At 36.6% G+C, this 20,101-nt stretch overlaps 1 protein-coding gene across 1 annotated transcript in view; it reads right to left on the bottom strand.

The window, feature by feature from the left end:
* Positions 1 to 18,925: 18,925 nt before the first annotated feature.
* Positions 18,926 to 20,101, bottom strand: part of SIM1 (single-minded family bHLH transcription factor 1) — a 100,136-nt gene continuing 98,960 nt past the window's right edge. The window contains exon 11 of the mRNA XM_006865840.1: positions 18,926 to 19,653. Coding sequence (XP_006865902.1) covers positions 18,926 to 19,653 — 728 coding nt within the window. The remainder of the gene's footprint in view (positions 19,654 to 20,101) is intronic.

Raw genomic sequence — 20,101 nt, 5'->3', positions numbered from 1 at the left:
AAGTATGATGTCCTTCTTCAAGGATTGGTCCCTCCTGATAATACGTCCAAAGTATGAGAGACCACGAAGTCTGCCATCCTGGCTTCCAGGGAGCATTCTGACTGTACTTCATCCAACACAGATTGGTTTGTTTTTTTGGCAGTCCATAGTACTTGTAATATTCTCCTCCAACTCCATAACTCAAATGCATTAATTCTATGTTCTTCCTTATTCACTGTCCAATGTTCACAAGCATATGAGGATATTGTAAATACCATGGCTTGGATCAGGCACACCTTAGTCCTCGAACTGACATCTTTACTGCTGAACACTTTAAAGAAGTTATGTGCCACAGGTTTGTCCAATGTAATATGTCATTTGATTTCTTGATTACTATTTCCATGAGTGTTGATGGTTAATTTCAGAAAAATGAAGTCTTTGACAACTTCAATCTTTTCTCTATTTATATGGATATTATTTATTGGTCCAGTGGTGAGGATTTTTGCTTTCCTAAATTGAGGTACAACCCATACTGAAGGCTGGGAACTTTGATCTTCATCAGCAAGTATTTTAAATTCTCTTCACTTTCAGCAAGCAAGGTTCTACCATCTGTATATCATAAGTTTTTAATGTCTTTCCCCAATCTTCATGGCACATTCTTCTTCATATAATCCATCTTTTCCGATATCCCTCATTCCATGTCCTCATCTGAATCTGGCTTGAACATCTGGCAGTTCTCTGTCACTATACGGTTGCAGCCATTTTTAAATTATCATTAGCAAAATTTTATTTGCATGTGACATAATGATATTGTCCAATGATTTCTGGATTCTGTTGGGTCACCTCTCTTTGGAATAGACAAAAATACAGATCTTTTCCAAACACTTGTCCAGGTAACTGTCTTCCATTTTCTTGGCATAGATGAGTGAGTGCCTCCAGTGCTTCATCAGTTTGTTGAGTATTTCAATTTGTATTCCACCAATTCCTGGAGCCTTCTTCTTTGCCAGTACTCTCAATGCACCTTGGACTTCTTCCTTCAGTATCATGGGCTTTTGACCATATGCTACTTCTTCATATGGTTGAACACTGACCATTTCTTTTTGGTACAGTGATTGTGTATTCCTTCCATCTTCTTTTGATGTTTTCTGCACCATTCCATATTTCAATATTGCAAGTCAAGGCTTGAATTTTTCCTTCAGTTTCCTCAGCTTGAGAAATTCTGAGTATGTTCTTTCCTTTTTGTTTTCCAACTCCAGATCTTTGCACATTTCATTATAATACTTGACTTTGTCTTCTTGAGCTAACATTTGAAATTTTCAGCTATACTCTTTTACCTCCTCATTTCTATCATTTGCTTTAGCATTTCTATACTGGAGAGCAAGTTTCAGAGTCTCTTCTGACATCCAATTTGGTCTTTTCCTTTTTTCTTGTCTTCTTAATGACCTTTTGCTTTCTTTCTATATGACGTTATTGATGTCATCCCACAACTCTTCTAGTCTTTGGTTTTTAGTGTTAAATGCATCAAATCTGTTCTTCAGATGATCTCACTGACTATAGTGGTTGGTGTGTTGTTGTTGTTGTTATGTGCTGTGGAGTCGGTTCCGACTCATAGCGACCCTACACAGGGTTTCCAAGGCTATAAATATTTACGGGAGCCGACTGCCTCATCTTTCTCCCGCGGAACCGCTGATAGTTTCTAACTGCTGACCTTGAGGTTCACAGCCTGATTCGTAACCACTACGCTACCAATTTGAATAATATTTGTAGTAATTGGTCTTCCCTGCAGGCATATGGATATTATCCTATCACAGAAATAAATGTATTTCAATACAGACCTTCTTTTTGATGATGAATGCAATGCCATTACACTTCAATTTGTCATTCTCAGCATAGTATACCAGGTGATTGTCAGATTCAAAATGCCCAATATCAGAACATTTCAGCTCACTAATGCCTAGGATATCAATGTTTATGTGTTCCATTTCAATTTTTGCTATTTCAAATTTTACTAGATTCATACTTAATACATTATACATTCCTATGATTAACGGATGTTTACCACTTTTTCTCTTCGTTTTGAGTTTGCCCTGTCAGCATATGAAGGTCCTGAAGGCTTTACTCCATACGCATCATCACGGTCAACTCTACTTTGAAGAGGCAGCTGTTTCCCAGTCATATTTGAGTGCCTTCCAACATTAGGGGGTCATCTTCCAGCACTATTTCTGGCAATATTCTGGTGCTGTTCATCATGTTTCTATATTTAATATTCTGATACTGACAGGTGTACCACTGCTATTCATAAGGTTTCCAATGACTAAATATTCAGAAGCAGTTGTCTCTCCTTCTTCCTAGTCTATCTTAGTTTGGAAGTTCAACAGAAACCTGTCACCATGGGTAACCCTGCTGATATTTAAAATACCAGTCGCATCACTTCCAGAATCACAGCAATACTAAAACAGCACAGTACAACAAACTGACAGACTAGTGGTAGGAAAATCTACTGAAAATCATGTATTCAGGAAATAGGGTTAGTTAGTATAAGATAAATATACCAAAATCCAATGCTTTCACATTCACGTATAATACCAACATGGAAAAAAGAGTTTTAGAAAAAAGGCCTATATGTTAATAGATCACAACATTATCAAATATCTAAGATTAAAGTTAAGAAACACACAAGGCCTACATGATACCAACTATAAAATATTATTAAAGCACAGCAATCACACACTGTAGGGGCAGTTCCACTTATATAATGACTTGGAGGGCAATTTGGCAATACCTATCAAGATTGAACATACCCTTTGGCCCAGCAACATCATTTCTAGGAATCACTCTTAACTGAAATGCAGTCACAGATGCAAAAGGATCTATTTACAAAGATGTTTATTGAACATATAGTGGTTGAAGCTAACCAGTTGCTCCTCAGAATCCCTAAAGAGGGTCACTAGAAGTCAGAACTGGATGGCACTTAACAGTCAACAACAAATATATTATAAAAAGAATTAGTTGACATTCAACCATTTCAGGATATAGCATAAAATCAAAACTGATGTACACTGAAGGAAGAAGCCCATGCTAAACTGAAGACATTGGCCAAAAATAAGACTCTAGGAACTGGAGAAATTGACAGAATACAAATTGCTATGTTTTACCAAGCAAATACAGTACTAGAAGTGTTCACTCGTCTATGACAAGAAATTTGCAAGACACCTATCTGGCCAGTCACTGAAGAGATCTATATTTGTGCTCATTGAAAAGAAAGGTGATTCAATAGAATATAGATTTTATTGAACAGTATCATTAATATCAGAAGTCCTGGTGTGATGCTGTGGGCTAATGCGTCAGACAGCAAAGTTGTTTAAACTGCAATATCAGTGGTTCAAGCTCCTTGGAAACCCTATACAGGGTCGCTGTGGGTCAGAATCGACTCAACAGCACTTAACAACAACAAAATCATTAATGTCAAGGAGCTCTGGTAGCGTCGTTGTTATGGATTGGGCTGTGAACCGCAAGGTCAGAAGTTCTAAACTACCAGCTGTTGCATGGGAGAAAGATGAGGCTTTCTACTCCCATAAAGATTTACAGCCTTGAAAACCCTATACAGGGTTGTTATGAGTTGGAACCGACTGCATGACACAAAACCACCACCACCATCATTAATATCACAAGAAAGTACATTTTTGCTGAAGGTAGTTTAAAAATGATTATAACTACATCAGCCAAGAACTGTCACAAAGTCAAGCCAGATTCAGAAAGGATATGGAACAAAGGCTATCACTGCTAATGTCAAACAGATCTAGGCTGAAAGCAGTGAATACCAGAAATACATCTATTTGTATTTTATGAATTATGCAAAGCATTCAACTATGTAGATCATAAGTGGTGGATTATACTGTATGAATGGGAATTCCAGAACAATTAATTGTACTCATGAGGAAACTGTAAATAGACCAAGAAGCAGTAGTTCCAACAAAATAAGGGGATATTATGTGGTTTATGATCAGTAAAGGTGTGTGACAGGGTTGAAGCCTTTCACTATACTTATTCAATCAGTATGCTGAACAAATGATCAGAGAAACTGGACTATATGAAGAAGAACACGGCATCCAAATTTGAAGAGACTCATTAACAATCTGTGATATACCAGTGACATAACCTTGCACTGAAAATGAAGAGGATTTGAAGCACTTACTGATGACAGTCTTCACTGTCAGATTTTACCTCAACATAAAGAAAACAAATATCCTTAACTGGACCAATAAGCAACATCATGATAAATGGAGAAAAAGATTAGTGTTGTCAAGGATTTCATTCTTCTTGGATCAACAACCAATGACTATAAAAGCATAAAGCAAGAAATCAAATGACATTGCACTGAAAAAATCTGCTGCAAAAGACCTTTTTAAAGTGCTAAAAAGCAAACTTTGAGGGCTAAAGTGCTCATGACCTAGTAGTATTACTATAGTAGTATTACCATAGTATTTCCAACCACCTCATATGCATGTGAAAGCAGGACAATAAGGAATTCCTGAGAATAATTGATGTCCATGAGTTGATATGCAATGGCTCTGTAGGATAAGTGCTAAACTGTGAACCATAGTACCACAGTTCAAATCCATCAGTCTTTCTGCCAGAGAAAGATGAGGCTTTCTGCTCCTGCAAAGATTTACAGAAACTCTATACTGGGTCACTGTGAGTTGGGACTGACTCAAAGGCACTGAACAACAACAGTGAGTCATGATTTTGATGAATATTGACTAGACCATGAACTGCCGGAAGAATGAACAAATTCATCTTGGAAGAAGTATTATCAGAATGCTCTTTAGAAGCAAGTATGGCAAGATGTAACTTCACAAATTTCAGCCATGTTATTAGATGGGACCTGTCCCTGTAAAAAGACGTCATGCTTGATAAAATAGACATCAAAAATAAAGGAAAACCCTCAACAAGATGGATGGCCACAGGGGCTGCAACACTGGGCACAATCACAGCCACGATTGTGAGGATGGCACAATCACAGCCACGATTGTGAGGATGGCAAAATACCAGGCAGTGTTTGTTGCATTGTACATAGGGTTGCTATGAGTCAGAACCAATTTACACCACCTAATTATAATAACAATATATTGTTGTTGTTAAGTACCATGGAGTTGATTCCAACTCACAGTGACCCTGCACAGGGTTTCCGAGGCTGTAAATCTTTATGGGAGCAGAAAGCCTCATCTTTCTCCCACAGAGCAGCTGGGAGTTCCGAACTGCTGACTTTGAGGTTAGCAGCCCGATTCATAACCACTACACTTCCAGAGCTCCTGGTGTGGTGCTGTTAGTTAATGCACCAGACTGCAAAGCCCGTTTGAACTGCACGGCCGGTGGTTCAAGTGTATCAGCTGCTCCTCGGAGACCCTATACAGGGTCACTGTGGGTCGGAACTGACTCCACAACACTTAACTACATACATTATTAAATAATAATTTAAAATTTGAGCCAAATAAACATCCATTGAACCAGGAATAGACTAATAAACTATTCCATATCCATTCTATAAAACATCATGTATCTTATTAAATAAAATAAAGACTGGGAGATGAGCTCCTGAGGTTGGGAGGCACTCAAAATATGACTCAGGAAGAGCCCCTCAAAGCAGAATTGACTGTGATGACACAAATGGACTAAAACTTTCAGTACCTTCATTTGATGGGAGCACAACTCAAAGTGAGGAAAACAGCTGAAAACATCCATTAATAATCAGAACATAGAATGTATGAAGTATGAATCTAGGAAAACTGGAAGTTGTCAAAAACTAAAGGAAGGCATGAAATCAATATCCTAGGCATTAGTCAGCTGAAGTGGACAGGTACTGGCCATTTTGAATCTGACAATCATATATATGGTTGATTATGCCTGGAATGACAAATTGAAAAGGAATGGCATTGCATTCATCATCAAAAAGATCATTTCAAGATCTATCATGAAATATAATGCTATCTGTGATAGGGTAATAGCCATATACCTACAAGGAAGACCAGTTTTACCACTATTATTCAAATTTACACAGCAACCACTAAAGTCAGTGATAAAGGAATGAAGAATTCCACCAACTTCTTCTGTCTAAAATTGATCAAATATACAATCAAGATGTATTGATAATTACTAGAATTGAAGTTCAAAGGTTGGGAACAAAAGGAAGAGTCAGTAGTTGGAGAATATGGCATTGGTGATAGAAATGAGGCTGGCGATTGCAAGTATTGCATTAGGCAAATCTGCTGCACAACCTTTTTAAAGTGTTGAAGAGCAAAGACGTCAGCTTGAAGACTAAGGTGCGCCTGACCCATGTCATGGAATTTTCAATAACCTCATATGCATGTGAAAGCTGGACAGTAAATAAGGAATACCATAGAAGAAAGATGTTTACCTGTGCTTAATTGACTAAGGGAAGAGTTTCAACTGTGTGGGTCATGATAAACATGGATAACGTTGCAAAAAACAGGTATTCCAGAACACTGGACTGTGATCAAGGGTAAGCGGTAGACCAATAAGCAGTCGTTCGAACACAACAAGGTGATGCTGAATGATTTAAAATCAGGAAAGGTGTGCACCAGGGCTATAATTTTTCATCATACTTACTCAATCTGTATACTGAGCACATACTCTGAGAAGCTGGATCATAGAAAAAAAAACTTGTCATCAGGGTTGAAGGAAGGTTCATTAACAACCTGCAATATGCAGATGATACAACCTTGCTTGCTGAAAGTGTTGATGACTTAAAATACTTACTGATAAAGATCAAAGACCATAGACTTCAGTATGGACTGCATCTTAGCATAAAGAAAACAAAATTCTTCACCACAGAGCCACTAAATAGCATCATGATAAATGGAGAAATGATTGGATTATTAAAGATTTCATTTTACTTGAATCCACTGTCAGCATTAGTGGAAGCAGGAGTCAGGAAATCAAACAATATATTTTGCATTAGGTAAATCTGCTGCACAAGACCTCTTTAAAGTGTTCAAGAGCAAAGATACCAGTTTGAGTATTAAGGTGAGGCTGGCTCAAACCCTGGTATTTTCAATAACCTCATATGCATGTGAATGTTGGACAATGAATAAGGAAGACCATAGAAGAACTGATGCATTTGAGTTATGGTGTTGGAGGAGAATATTAAAAGTACCATGCACCGCCATAAGAACAAACTAAACTGTGTTGGAAGACATACAACCAGAATGCTACTTAGACGCCAGGACAAAGAGACTTCATCTCTCTTACTTTGGACATATTATCAAGAGGGACCAGTCCCTGGAGGAGGACATCATGCCCAGCAAAAGAGAGAAAGACCCCCAATGAGATGGATTGACAGAGTAGCAGCAGCAATGGGCTCAAGCATAGCAATTGTGAGAAAGATACAGAATCAAGTAATGTTTCATTCTGTTGTACATAGGATTTCTATGAGTTGAAGTTGATTCAATGGCACCTAACAACAGAACAATAATATGAACTTATAAAGAGGAATGCCCAAGATATACTATTGAATGAAAAAGAGGTACCAAGTGACATGTATTTTTATATCTGTACATATTTCTGTATGGAGTCCTGGTGTGGCGCTGCACAATAATCACTGGACCACAAGGTCAGTTTGAGCTGTAAGGTCAGCATTTCAAACCCACCAACTGCTCCTCAGAAACTCTATACAAGGTCACTCTGAATAGGAACTGACTCAATGGCACTTAGCACCAACAACAACATATTTCTGCATTATGTCCATTTTCTCAAATTGCCTATTAGTGTTATCATTGAAAAAAATTCTACAACTCACAAAACAGATGGTGAATATTATAATAGAAACATGTACAATGAGAGCCAGAAAAGACGTACAAAAATTACCCAAAGGGGATCAGAGGTGGCTTCAGACTTTAGGTGAAAACAGTGGGCCTTAATGGGTGAAAAGGAATTAGCCCAATGGGTAATGTGGAACATTCCAAACAGAAAGAACAGTGTATGCGAAAACCTAGGAGACTGAAAAGTATTACATGTTCTAGAATATAAAAAACCAGTGTAGCAAAAGCCTAGAGTGTACAAATGGACATGAAACAATTGGAGTGGTGGGAAGCATCTCACATGACAGACGAAGACATTTCTTCAGCTGCAACAGGGACAAAAGGGGCATTTAAAGCAGATGATGTAAAGTATTAAGGTAGGTGATCCTGTCAAGAATGTAGGAGATATATTTTACAGTAGAAATGCTGCTTGAGAGAAAAGAGAAAGATTTTGGTAAGGAAGTAAGGAAGTCTGATTTGTGGTAGCACCTCATTCAATGACAGACTTAAACTTGAAGGGAAAAATTTTTTAAATGGATCATCATGTAATACCAATTTGATATATGAAATGTGCATCAGAAAGGCAGAAAGAGATATAGGGGCAAGTTGGGTGTGGAAGAATGGGTTTGATAGGAGTGGAGAGGTATTGTTCATTCTTACCATGAGTCAGGAGCTATGCAAAGGTGTCCTATGTATCATCCCTTTTAATATATAAGCAACAGATAAAAATCATTAACATGAGTGACACTCAGAATGACTACTGTTCAAGTCTTAATAATTTCAAAAGTAGAAATGAGTTAGGACCCTCCCACTAAAAAAGAGAGAGAGAGAAAGGAAACATGTTTTTGTTAAATTGATGTCAATTCATGGTAACACCATGTGTGCAAAATAGAATTGCCCCACGGAATTTTTTTTTTTTTTTAAGTTCCTAGAGATATGTGGCACTGAAGGATAAGCACTGGACTGCTAACTGCAAGGTCAAGAGTTCAAACCCACAAGCCGCTGCTCAGAAACTTTATACAGTGGTCACTATGAGTCCAAATCAACTCTATGACACTTAACAACAACCACATGATAGAGATGTTCACTGATGTAAAATGACATCATGTCTGCAGGATGGATGGTCAGCTTGGAAAAAAGTAAAAATTTGGAGCACTGCAACAAAATCTCTTAACGAGAGCTGGTCATAACCCAATCAGAGAGACAGTAAATTACTGATTGAATTCTTAAGTCATCTTATTTCTGTTCTGTGAACATTAAGTAGAACACTGTCGTTGTACATAAAAGAATAATTAATGTCAAACATACAACAATCTTGCTGTAAAAGATAAAAGACTTTTAATTTTATGAAGTAAAAACATAATAGTTAATAAAAGAACAAATGTAGGTATTTCAACAAGCTATACATGTGACTAAAGAAGGTCATCATGGTCCTGGAGAAGGACATCATGCTTGGTAAGGTGGAGGATCAATGAAAAAGAGGAAAAATCCAATGAGATGGACTGAACAGTGGTAACAACAGTCACTGTGAGGATGGCACATGACCAGACAGGGTTTCATTCTGCTGTGCAGAGAGTCGCTTTGGGTCAGAACCAATTTGGTATCACCTCTACAACACATGAGTGACTAAAAGATGTATTTAATGGTGTAAAAACCTGCTAGCCTCCCCATCGCTTCTTCTCCCCATGTTAAGGGAAGCAGAGGAACATAGCTAATTATGTAACAGAATTGCAAATGTTTATTAAAAGAAAAAAGGTACCCCTGACCTTTTGAATTAAAAAATGGGATTAGTATGGTACCACAGAACTGCCCTGTCTAGCCTAACTAATGGGGTCTGTGACTAATTCAAGGGCTGAAATTGGAAATTAGAAATGTAGAAATACACTGAATAATGATTCTCAATTATAGTCTGAATTATTTCTTCTCACATTAGATCCTAATTACCCATTCCCAAGTGAACCCTGGAGACCTTATCCATAAAAAGTCTCTTCTAGTTCAGCTTTTTTTACATACCAAACAAAGCTATCAGGAAATCCTCACTAGAAACTGAGAATTATTTCCTTATGGCTGAAGAGATACTGCCAAAATTCCCTTTAAGGTTTACTTAGATGGCACTCAAGTAAGATTCCCATATGGAATTACTCCCCACACAGGAGCCTGACCTGAGGGAAGCTGAACAAAGCAGAGATTATTTACAAACTCCCAAAGCAGGGACTGTTTTACATTTCTCCCACCCTGGATCTAATTCCATCAGTAAATACAGCATATATTAAGTTATAAAGCATAATTATGAAAGGACCAAGAAACACTACGGAAGGTCTGTCAGTCCTCCTGGCACAGAGGTCATTAGCCATGCATGGCTGGACGGGCTGCCTCAGTTGCTGGCACCTACAAGTTGGCACAATCGCTAAGGCAGCTTAAAAACATAGGAATCGTCTTTGTTCTAAGAAGCCACCTTTCTGTCAGATAACTTGCAGGGTTTCCCTCCAAGTAAAGAAAACGCATAATGTGATAGTTGCAACTCCTTAAGCTCCATCTGAAGAATATCCATAAAACCAGGCCCTAATGTAATACAGTCATTGCCAACATATGTTGGCTCTTGGTTCAGCGAGCTCTGATTGGTTTTGATCCAAAAAGGATGGAAAGTTTTCTGTGAAACAAAACAGAGTATTTAATAGTGACCTGTAATGTGGGATCAAACTGACAATAGAATCTCAAACAGTTAGTTGAGAAGTTTCGTGGACAATGACTTTACGAGAGTGGTGGTGGAATGATTTAGAAGAGCAAGAATGGCTACACAATGTGAAGAATGTAAGCAGTGTCACAGAATTATGTGTGTAGAATTTGCTGAAAAGGTATATTCTTTGGTTTGCATATTTTCACACACAGAGAAATAAAGTTCATTTAAAAAAAAATTAAGTAACACTTTAGCTTGTCTCATATCCTGAAAAAGTTTGCACTTGGAATGACTATTTATATTTTGTTCATTGAGAAACTCTCAAAAGTAAGTAAATAAAAGTCAAATATCATGGGAAACAGGTTAAGATAATTTTCCTGTAAGCTTATTGTACCCTAGACACATATTACAACTCTTGTTCAGCTGAAAAGGAAAACTGCCTTGTAAGAGGGCAGCAGGCTTGGTCCTCATCTCTGTCTGGGCAGGTAACCATGTATTAGTGTCCTAAAGGATAAATAAAAGCCCCAGCCCCTGAGAACAATGGGGCTATTGGAGTGGCCATTTCACTGACTGGAGTGACCTTTTACACAACTATCTTTTGGACAGTATTTTGTTTTTCACTATTTTTTTCTATGTATTACATAGAGAAAGCAGAAAGATTTTGGAATAAAGCTTCCTGGTTTTAAAATTTCACGTCTATTGCTTATTAGTTATGGGACCTTGCTTAAGTTAACTATTTTATGTCTTGTTTCTTCATTAATGAAATAGTATATAGTGGTATCTTCCTCATAATGATCTGAGTTTAGATTTGTGCCTAGCATCTAGTTGTTCAATAAATGTTGGCCACTTTTTTCATTAGACAAAGAATTTACACCTTCAAAGCACATAAGGAAATAAAAGACCCACTGTATGTATTGTCCCATAATATCTTGCAACAGAGATTCAAAGACTACAACCTTCAATGTGGAAAAAAAAAACTCAACATAAAGAAAAAAAAAGTCTCACCGCTGGACCTATGAGCAATATCACCTAAAAGGAGAAAACACTGCAATTATCATGGATTTCACTTTACTTCCTTCCTCAGTGAATGGCTTTGGAAGTAGCAATCAAGAAATCAAATTTGCATTGGGCAAATCTGCAAAAGATCTCTTTAAAGTGTTAAAAGCAAAGATGTCATTTTGAAGACTTAAGATGTGACTGATCCAAGCCATGGTATTTTCAACCACCTCATATTTGTACATGTAAAAACTGGACAAGGAATAAGAAAAATCAAAGAAGAATTGATGTCCTGGAATCATGGTCTTGGCAAAGAATATTGAGTATACCATGGATTGCAAGAAGAAACAGTGGGTTCCGTTTTTGTTTGTCCAGTAAAACAAACAAATCTATTTTGAAAGAAGTACAGAATGCTCCCTAGAAGTGAATATGGCGAGACTTCTTCTTGTGTGCTTTGGACATATTATCAGGAGGGACCAGTCCCTGGAGAAGTACATGATGCTTGGCAACGTAGAGATGCAGTGAATACGCCAGAGACTCAACAAAATGGACTGAGACAGTGACCCTAACAATTGGCTCAACATAGCCATGATTGTGAGGCTGGCACAGAACTGGGCAGTGTTTTATTCTGTTGTACATAGGGTTACTATGAGTCAGAATTAACAAACTGCACCCACCAACAATAGCTCATTTGGGGCACATTTTTGTTGTTGTTAAGTGCCATTGAGTTGATTCTGATCCATAGTGACTCTGTACAGGGTTTCCAAAGAGCAGCTGGTAAGCTTGAACCACCGACGTTTGCAGTTCAAGTGACTTTGCTGTCTAACACATTAGCCAACAGTGTCACACCAGGACTCCATTTGGGGCACATAGTAGATATTTAATAAACCTAGCAAATTCATTTAGAAGTATAGTTGTTGTGAAGAAAGATAGGTGAAAAAAATATTTCTTCTTAGGAAAAAAGCACTAAAATAAATATGTTGAAGAACTATGTTGAAAAATATGACAATTGCTCTAATGTTAATATTTTGTGCAGCTTTATAAAAAAAAAGCTTTATGAAATATAAACATCATTCTCATTGAGTAAAAGACACATTGGGTAGGTTTGCTGAACTGGTCAAGGTTGACAAAATTTTTTTAATACATCAGAAACTCCTAGAAAAGGGGAAAAATGGACATAATTTGAGAGAAAACCACTTAGAAATCTTTTTTTGTTTGTTTGACCTTAATTTTTAATTCTCAATTTTAAAAATACTTTGGACTCCAAAATAAAGATATTCAGGATGTTTTTAATATGAATACCAGTGAACTATAAACCCCAATATCATAAGGTCTTCTTTTTCCTTGGGCATGAAAAATATAATTTGTACTTTTAAACTTTTCATTTTATTGTATCGAAGTGGAGACCAAATAAATTTTGCCTAAGATGTGATAATGAAACATTCAGAAAGAGTTCTCCAGTATCCAATGACAATCAGGCCCTCACTTGTTAGGTACTGTACAGATGTATAAATTTGGTTTGCCAGGTTTCAAAGTTGTATGTGTGTTCCCCAATCCAAAAAAATCTAGAAGCTAAAAATGTGCTTATTTATTTACAGTAGTACTAGTTTTCTAGTGGACAGTCTTGTTTTGTGCTACAGAGATATTTCCTTCAATTAATAATCCAGACTCAAACTGCATATTGGTAACTATATTTTAAACCAAAAAATTCCTCACATAATAAATACATTTTATGCACATTAACGTCAAATTTACTTCAGAAAGCTATTTACAATATAAATAATTATAAATGGGAACACTTTGCAAGATATCATTGACATAGCTAATATTTGCTACTTTACATTCCAAAGTAAAAGTTCAAATTACAGATTTATACTACGATGTCACTAGAAACTATACATTGCAAGATGGTATTTGAAATATTGGCAATCAGTAACTTTTTTCACAAATATAATCCTTTTTATAGCATGTCAGTCAAAAAAAACAAAATATTTTCTCTTTTTTGAAGTTCCTGCTCATTTTTCATTTTTTGAAATATTTCCCTTTAGATTAAAAAAAAAAAAAGGTACAGTACTTCTAAAAATGTTTCCAAGTCAATTTCCTTCCTTTGAAATGTAAACACACCAGTAAACACACCAGGGTGTTGGGAGTAAATTCGACTGTTATTAAATGTGCCCCAGATCAGCAAATTAGGACAAGCCCCCCCACTATATAAGTTTACAAAAGCAAAGTCCCATGCAGCAGAATTGCAATAAATAAAACTATGAAGTTTAAAATTATCAATTAGGATTGTTATATGAATTATTAGTTTATAAGGAGCACAGCAGAATAGAATTTTGTTACTAGCTTTACAGTGAACATTTCTTCATAGAGGACTGTAGAAGGAACTCTGAACAAACCCTTGTTTGGAAATGAACAGAATCTCACCTTATGAGTTAAGCGCTACCCGTACAACCTTTGTGCAGAAGAAATGAGCACCATATGGAAATTCCCCTCAAGAACATTTTCTATTTATGATACTCTTTGCATGTGTCCATAGCTGTTCTGTGACTCATTTCAAACTTAAAATGAAAATATCTTATCCACAATATGTTTCCCAGCAAGAACTGGTCAATAGATTTAGCTGTTTTTAGGTCAAACCCCTATTCACAAAACCTGACATTTACATGAAAGGTGAACCCCTTATTTGAGACCACAGGATTTAAGTAGTTCAGAAAACAGTATGTATATTTATATATTATGATTTCAAAGAGTTGAAGAGTAAAATCTGGGCATTTGAGATTTATAACCAAAGAGAGTGCTAATAAGGGGTGAATTAATCCACTAGGTAAGGTGAAAAATCCCAAAATGGTCAAACACTATTTTCCAAATATCAGTATTCACTGACACTCCCAAATATCTTAGTAATATCTTGCTCTAGAAAGAGAGAGAGAGCTGAAAAATACTCAATCTGTGTTCAGTATGTCTCTTACATTGTCTTTCTTGGTCTAATCTTGGGGGGAAACTCTTGTTTTTAAATATCTATGCATATTTTCCAAGATATTTTTAATTGGAATAGATCTTCATCTACCAACTTAAAAAAATTTTTTTTTAAATGAAGCATATTATCCTTTTCTAAAAGATGCCTTAAAGCATATTTTAAGTGAGATTCCCTATCCAGAGGCCACATGTAGCAGTAGGATTAGGACCCAATGGAAATAGTCTCAATCCTATAAAATATAATCAAGAGAAAATGAGTGGTTTTCTGTATAAACACTAAAGGCAAATCAATGATCGTATCCTGACTCATTTTTATTGTCATATCATCTAGCATCAAGCAATTACAGTTTTAAAAAGCTAGCACATTCTATTCAGTAAAGTGTGTCAAAAGACTTGTGGAGCTAAAGCACACCTAAACGTCTGACTTGTAGTAGTTGTGATACTAGTGTTGTTGTTGTTGTTGTTGTTGTTGTATGCCATCTTGTTTGTTCCAATTCACAGCAATCCTATATAAGGTTTCTGAGAGTGGTAGGTTTGAACTGTTGACCTTGCAGCACTTATCCTACAGTGCCACACCAGGGCTGGACATTAATATTATTCATTTAAACAAAATACATATAATTTGATTATATTTTTAATCATAGTTTCTAGAAAATTTTTTCAAAAAAGAAGAAATACTCATTTCTTTAGTTACCCCAAATCTTTAATTAAGTTGTTGTTAAGCATCGTTGAGTCAGTTCCAACTAACAGCAACCCTATATAGGGTTTCCAGGCTATTAATCTTTGTGGGAGCAGAAATTCTCATCTTTCTCCTGTGGAGAAGCTTGTAGGCAAGTAATTAAGTAGTACAAATAAAATGGAACCATAAAGACATTCTTACTCTTACAGAAAAGTGTGAGCTTTGTATTCTCTAATGATTGCTCTATATTGTACCAATACTTGGATAGGTCACATTCTTATAAATCCTCTTGTTGTTGTTGTATGTGCCATTGAGTTGATTCTGACACCCTGTATACAGTTCCCCAGGAGGGGCTGGTGAGTGTAAACCACCTACCTTGCGGTTCAAACAGACCTTGCAGTCCAGCACATTAACGCCTCTCATTGGTTCAGTCAACATCCTGATTCTCAGCATTTGGTAAATACATTGAAATCAGGGATTAAAACTAAAGCCAATTTGAATTTATTTTAACTGATTAAGTTATTGGGCAGATTTATTTTGTATTTCATATTAAAGAAAGGAAACCTGGTGGCACAGTGGACTAAGTGCCAGACTGCTAACCAAAAGGTCTGTAGTTTGAACCCACCAGCCTCTCTGTGGGAGAAACACGTGGCAGTATATTTTCACAAAGATTTACAGCCTCAGAAACCCTTCGGAGTAGTTCAACTCTGTCCTACGGGTTACTGTGAGTTGGAATCAACTTGATGGCAGTGGGTTTGTATTAAAGAAAGATACACATGATATATCTACATTTTGAGGAATGTTCCTACATAGAACAAAATAATGTAGGCTATAAATATATTATAGCATATCTATGTGTATCCTAGTGTGGTGCTGTAGGATCAGCACTGGACTGCAAACCACAAAATTGGCAGTTCAAACCCTCCAGCTGCTCCTTAGAAACCCTATACAGGGTCGGAACTGACTTGATAGCACTTAACAACAACAATAATATGTGTATATTTAAGAAAGCATCTTTTCATCATAAATGTCTTAGCTTACTATATGGGTCATTTTGCAGTAAGCATGCCATTTTTTTTTTAAGTAGGGTATATAATATTGTGGGCCTTTAAGGCATTATATGTAATATAATATAATAAAGCTGCTACTATAATTATTGATACTCAGTAAATGCAATGAATGGTATGCACTGAAAACTGGATCTACCAAGTTTTTAATCAAGATGTAATCTGGTTAATTTTGTCTTCCCTTCAAAGTGTTAGTGATGTCATTTTAAAGAGCATTATTTTTTCGAGTAACACCTCTATCTGTGGAGTTCATAATTTACTTCTTCCACCAATTAAGTATCTTCCATATAAAAATTCCATTGAAATGCCTTTAGACGGAGTCTTTTTTTTTTTTTCTTTTCAGTATCAGTTCATTTTCCTTGGTTCTTCAGTTTCCATTTATCTTCTAGTATCTGTCCCTGAGATATTTGCTATAATGTATATCCATCAGTCAAGTCCATCTGTATAGCTTCCTTCCCAAAATTCATCATAGTTTTCAGATATTTATGACAAGCCAGTTATCCATCTACACAATTCTATAAAATCTTTAGCATTCCTAAAACCTTACCTCATGCTGCAAATTGATCAGAAATTCGTTTTAAGTATCCCTAGAGTTTCCTGTAAAAAGTTTTCTCAAAATTACTAAATGTTTTGCTTTTATAACTCAGAATTTAGTTTTTAACTGAACTTTGAAATTGTTTGAAAGTATGTATTATAACCACCAACTTTCTCACTTACTTGTACTTTTTCCATTTGCAACACAAATATTACTTTGTCATACCTAAGAAATATTTAATTTTATGAAGCCTCCTCTCTCCTGTACAAACTGCCAGTGTTTATTTCTTAGATTATTATTTTATGGACTGTCATCTGTGTTAACTGGTAAAACTTTGGTAAGTCCTGGTGTGGTGCTATAGGATAAATCCTGGACTGCTAACCACATGGTAGACATTTCAAACCTACCATCTGTTCCTTGGAAACTCTATCTGGTTGGCTATGAGTCAGAGAGTACTCAGTGGCACTTAACAACAACAACAACAATCCCTGAGCATTTAATGCTGTGTTCTGTTTTCAGAATTATAAGTTAAGTTCTTTCAGTACATCCCCCTCCTTGAATATGGCAAGAGTTTCAAGCATGGGACTCCTAGGAAATCTTATCTATGAAACTTCTCCAATCATTCATACCACTTGCTTTGATTTTTAGAGAATAGTGTATTAAATCCATCTTACTTATTTTTCCTTTCTCACATCAGTGTCTACTTTCTACATGCCCCAAAACGCCCATGCACCTGCTTGAGACACAAGGTAGCTACACCTCTGTGTAAGTGGAGAAAGCCCTTGACAATTTACAGAGGAGCATTAACTAGGTAACACATTCAGTTCTGCTGGCACCAGTGAACAAAAGCACAGAATTTGGGAGCTTTTGTGCAGATCAGGAAACATCATCTAGATGTGATAAATGATGTGCCTATTGTCACAAAATAATCTACAGGCAGAGTCAGAACCAAAACCTAGAGATCTTGACATCTAGTCTATGCTCTCTCTCTCTCTATTAGACCACAGTCTGTGTGTTGTTTAGAAACAATAAAGAAAACGAACACTTTGTCGATTCCTTCAAAGTACTACGCTTGCTCCCTTCAACCACTTGTGTATCAGTCCAGCTTTTATATATAAAGACACTTTCTGAGTCCTTCCACTTGTTGTCACATTTGCACATCTGTGCTTTGAGACATTTCCCAACCCTAACACTATTGTCTTGTAGCATTTTACTGGTTTCCTTTAGTTACTTTTCATACTTACTAGCCTTTCTTTCTTAGCGAACAGATTTGAAATTATTTCTGTTTGATTAATTTTATAAGTTCTGAATGTGTTGATTACTATGTGGCACACATCTGCTGAATTTTAAATTGTTTGTTTTTAGATACTGTTTCATTGCTTTCTACCTTCACTAAATACTTCCAATAGAGCATACCAATTGAGGTTTACGATGTGTATTCCAACATCTCAGTACTTCTATTTAGCACAACTCTTCCTGCTAAGTCAATGCAATCCTGTTCCTTATCAAACTCAAAAGTAAGGTGAAAACTCACCATGTCTTGATTGCTTATAATGGCTATCAGGTGAAACTAATTCTTGCACCATATCAACATTTTCCTAATTTATGTCTGAGCCAAAAGAGCTCACTGGTTGAAACCCAAAGAAACCAGTTCACAAAATGTCATCTTTCTCTCTCTTTCTTTCTCAGTTATTTAGGAAATAGAAATTTCTTTACCTCATTTAGAAACTTAATAGACTAGGGTTAAGAACAGTTACACATCTGTTGGTGTATTTTATGACAGATTCTGATTTCTACATGTGAAATGTACAGAGCTGGTTGTGAATAGCAGTTTGACTGTGTGATGCTTGCTGGACCCTCATGATGCAATGTTATAATGCCATCTGTTAGTCTTTTCATGGAGTGTATACACTGACCACTTGCTCTATAGGTGTATTTTTCAATGCAGACTTTATAGATCCTGGTTCCTGTGTAATTAAAGGGGTAGTCTGTGTATCCACTTTAGCTCCATTATCTGTATATAACTCTGAATGTTAAAGTTAAGCTTGCTTTGTTTTTACAGGAACACATGTCAAATACCCAGTAACTTAGGTTATCCTCTCTAATAATCTGTGGCATAGTAAATGCTGGTAATGGGGCATTCAAACATAAATACATTTCAGAGATCCTTAAAGAACAAAATATTTTAGAAAAACATCAGCTTCCATTGGTTATTATAACAGATGTTCCCTTGTGTCCTTGTGAGGGGTCTGGTTGCATCCTTAGATGGGAAGTTACATCAAAGTGTGAGCCATTACAGCCCAAGGAATAGTTTCTAATGGTTTCACTGTCATATAAGTGCTCCAGAGCATATCCAGTTAATGTGTAAGCATGCTTATCAAAATACTGTCGATGAGAGCCAAAGCAGTTTGGAGAGACTGCAGGATGGTCTCCTGCTGTCTGATGAGGAGATATATCCGAATGTAGATAATCTTTAGCTAGGATCAAACTGGATTTTGAAACGCGATCCGAATTGGGGCTACTTATCCGAGACAGTGCAGTGGGGCTGTTGTCATAGTCATTCTCATGAGGGCTCAGCATCTTTCCCTCTCTCTGCTGGATGTGGTCACATGGTGAAGTACTGGCAAGAGCCGATCCATGGCAGACCTCACCTGCCGGCTGGGGCTGTTGGTAGTTTGCAAAACAAAGTGAGTGTTTCTTCCCAGTTCCATTGATGGAAGCCAGTTGGTCTGGGGGTGGTTTCCTTAGCTGCAATCTGTTCTCTTCTTCTTTAATCATTTGCTGGGTGGCTCTTATCAGAGTTTCAATTTTACTAGGTTCATGTGGGCTACTATACGGCTCAGTACGATACTGGTCACCTGATTCGCTGGCAGATCCAGGATCTGGAGAACTGACCACACTGTCTTCATCCCAATGACCTCGCCCTAGAAATCAGAAAAAGTAAGTGGTCTCATCAAAAAAAACAAAAAACATAAGGAATAGAAGCAAATACTGTTACATGATGATGCATAGAAGGGATTGTAATCATCGCAATGAAACAAAATATGATGGGATGGGTACAAAACCCACGTTCCCCCTTGTAAACTATCATTCAATTCACAATAAAAGTTTTTTTGTTTTTTTTTTTAAAAAGGGAGATCTCAAAACACTTAAATCTTGTATGTTTAATACATGCACTAATATTTGAAGCAGACCGAGCTATACTGGAATTCATATTTCTTTGTGGCTTTTAAGTACAGATGAAATTTATCATAACTTTATCAGAAGGTTAACCTTGTTTGTGTGTTTGTAAATGCCAATAAGCATAATGGTAAAATGTGTGTACTTCTCCATGTATGCGTATCATTGAATCATTTATACAAAAAATAAAAC

The sequence above is a fragment of the Chrysochloris asiatica genome, unplaced genomic scaffold (assembly GCF_000296735.1).
Source record: "Chrysochloris asiatica unplaced genomic scaffold, ChrAsi1.0 scaffold00084, whole genome shotgun sequence".
NCBI lineage: Eukaryota > Metazoa > Chordata > Mammalia > Afrosoricida > Chrysochloridae > Chrysochloris > Chrysochloris asiatica.
The sequence above is the reverse complement of the archived record's forward strand: the minus strand, read 5'-3'. Positions and strand labels throughout refer to the sequence as shown.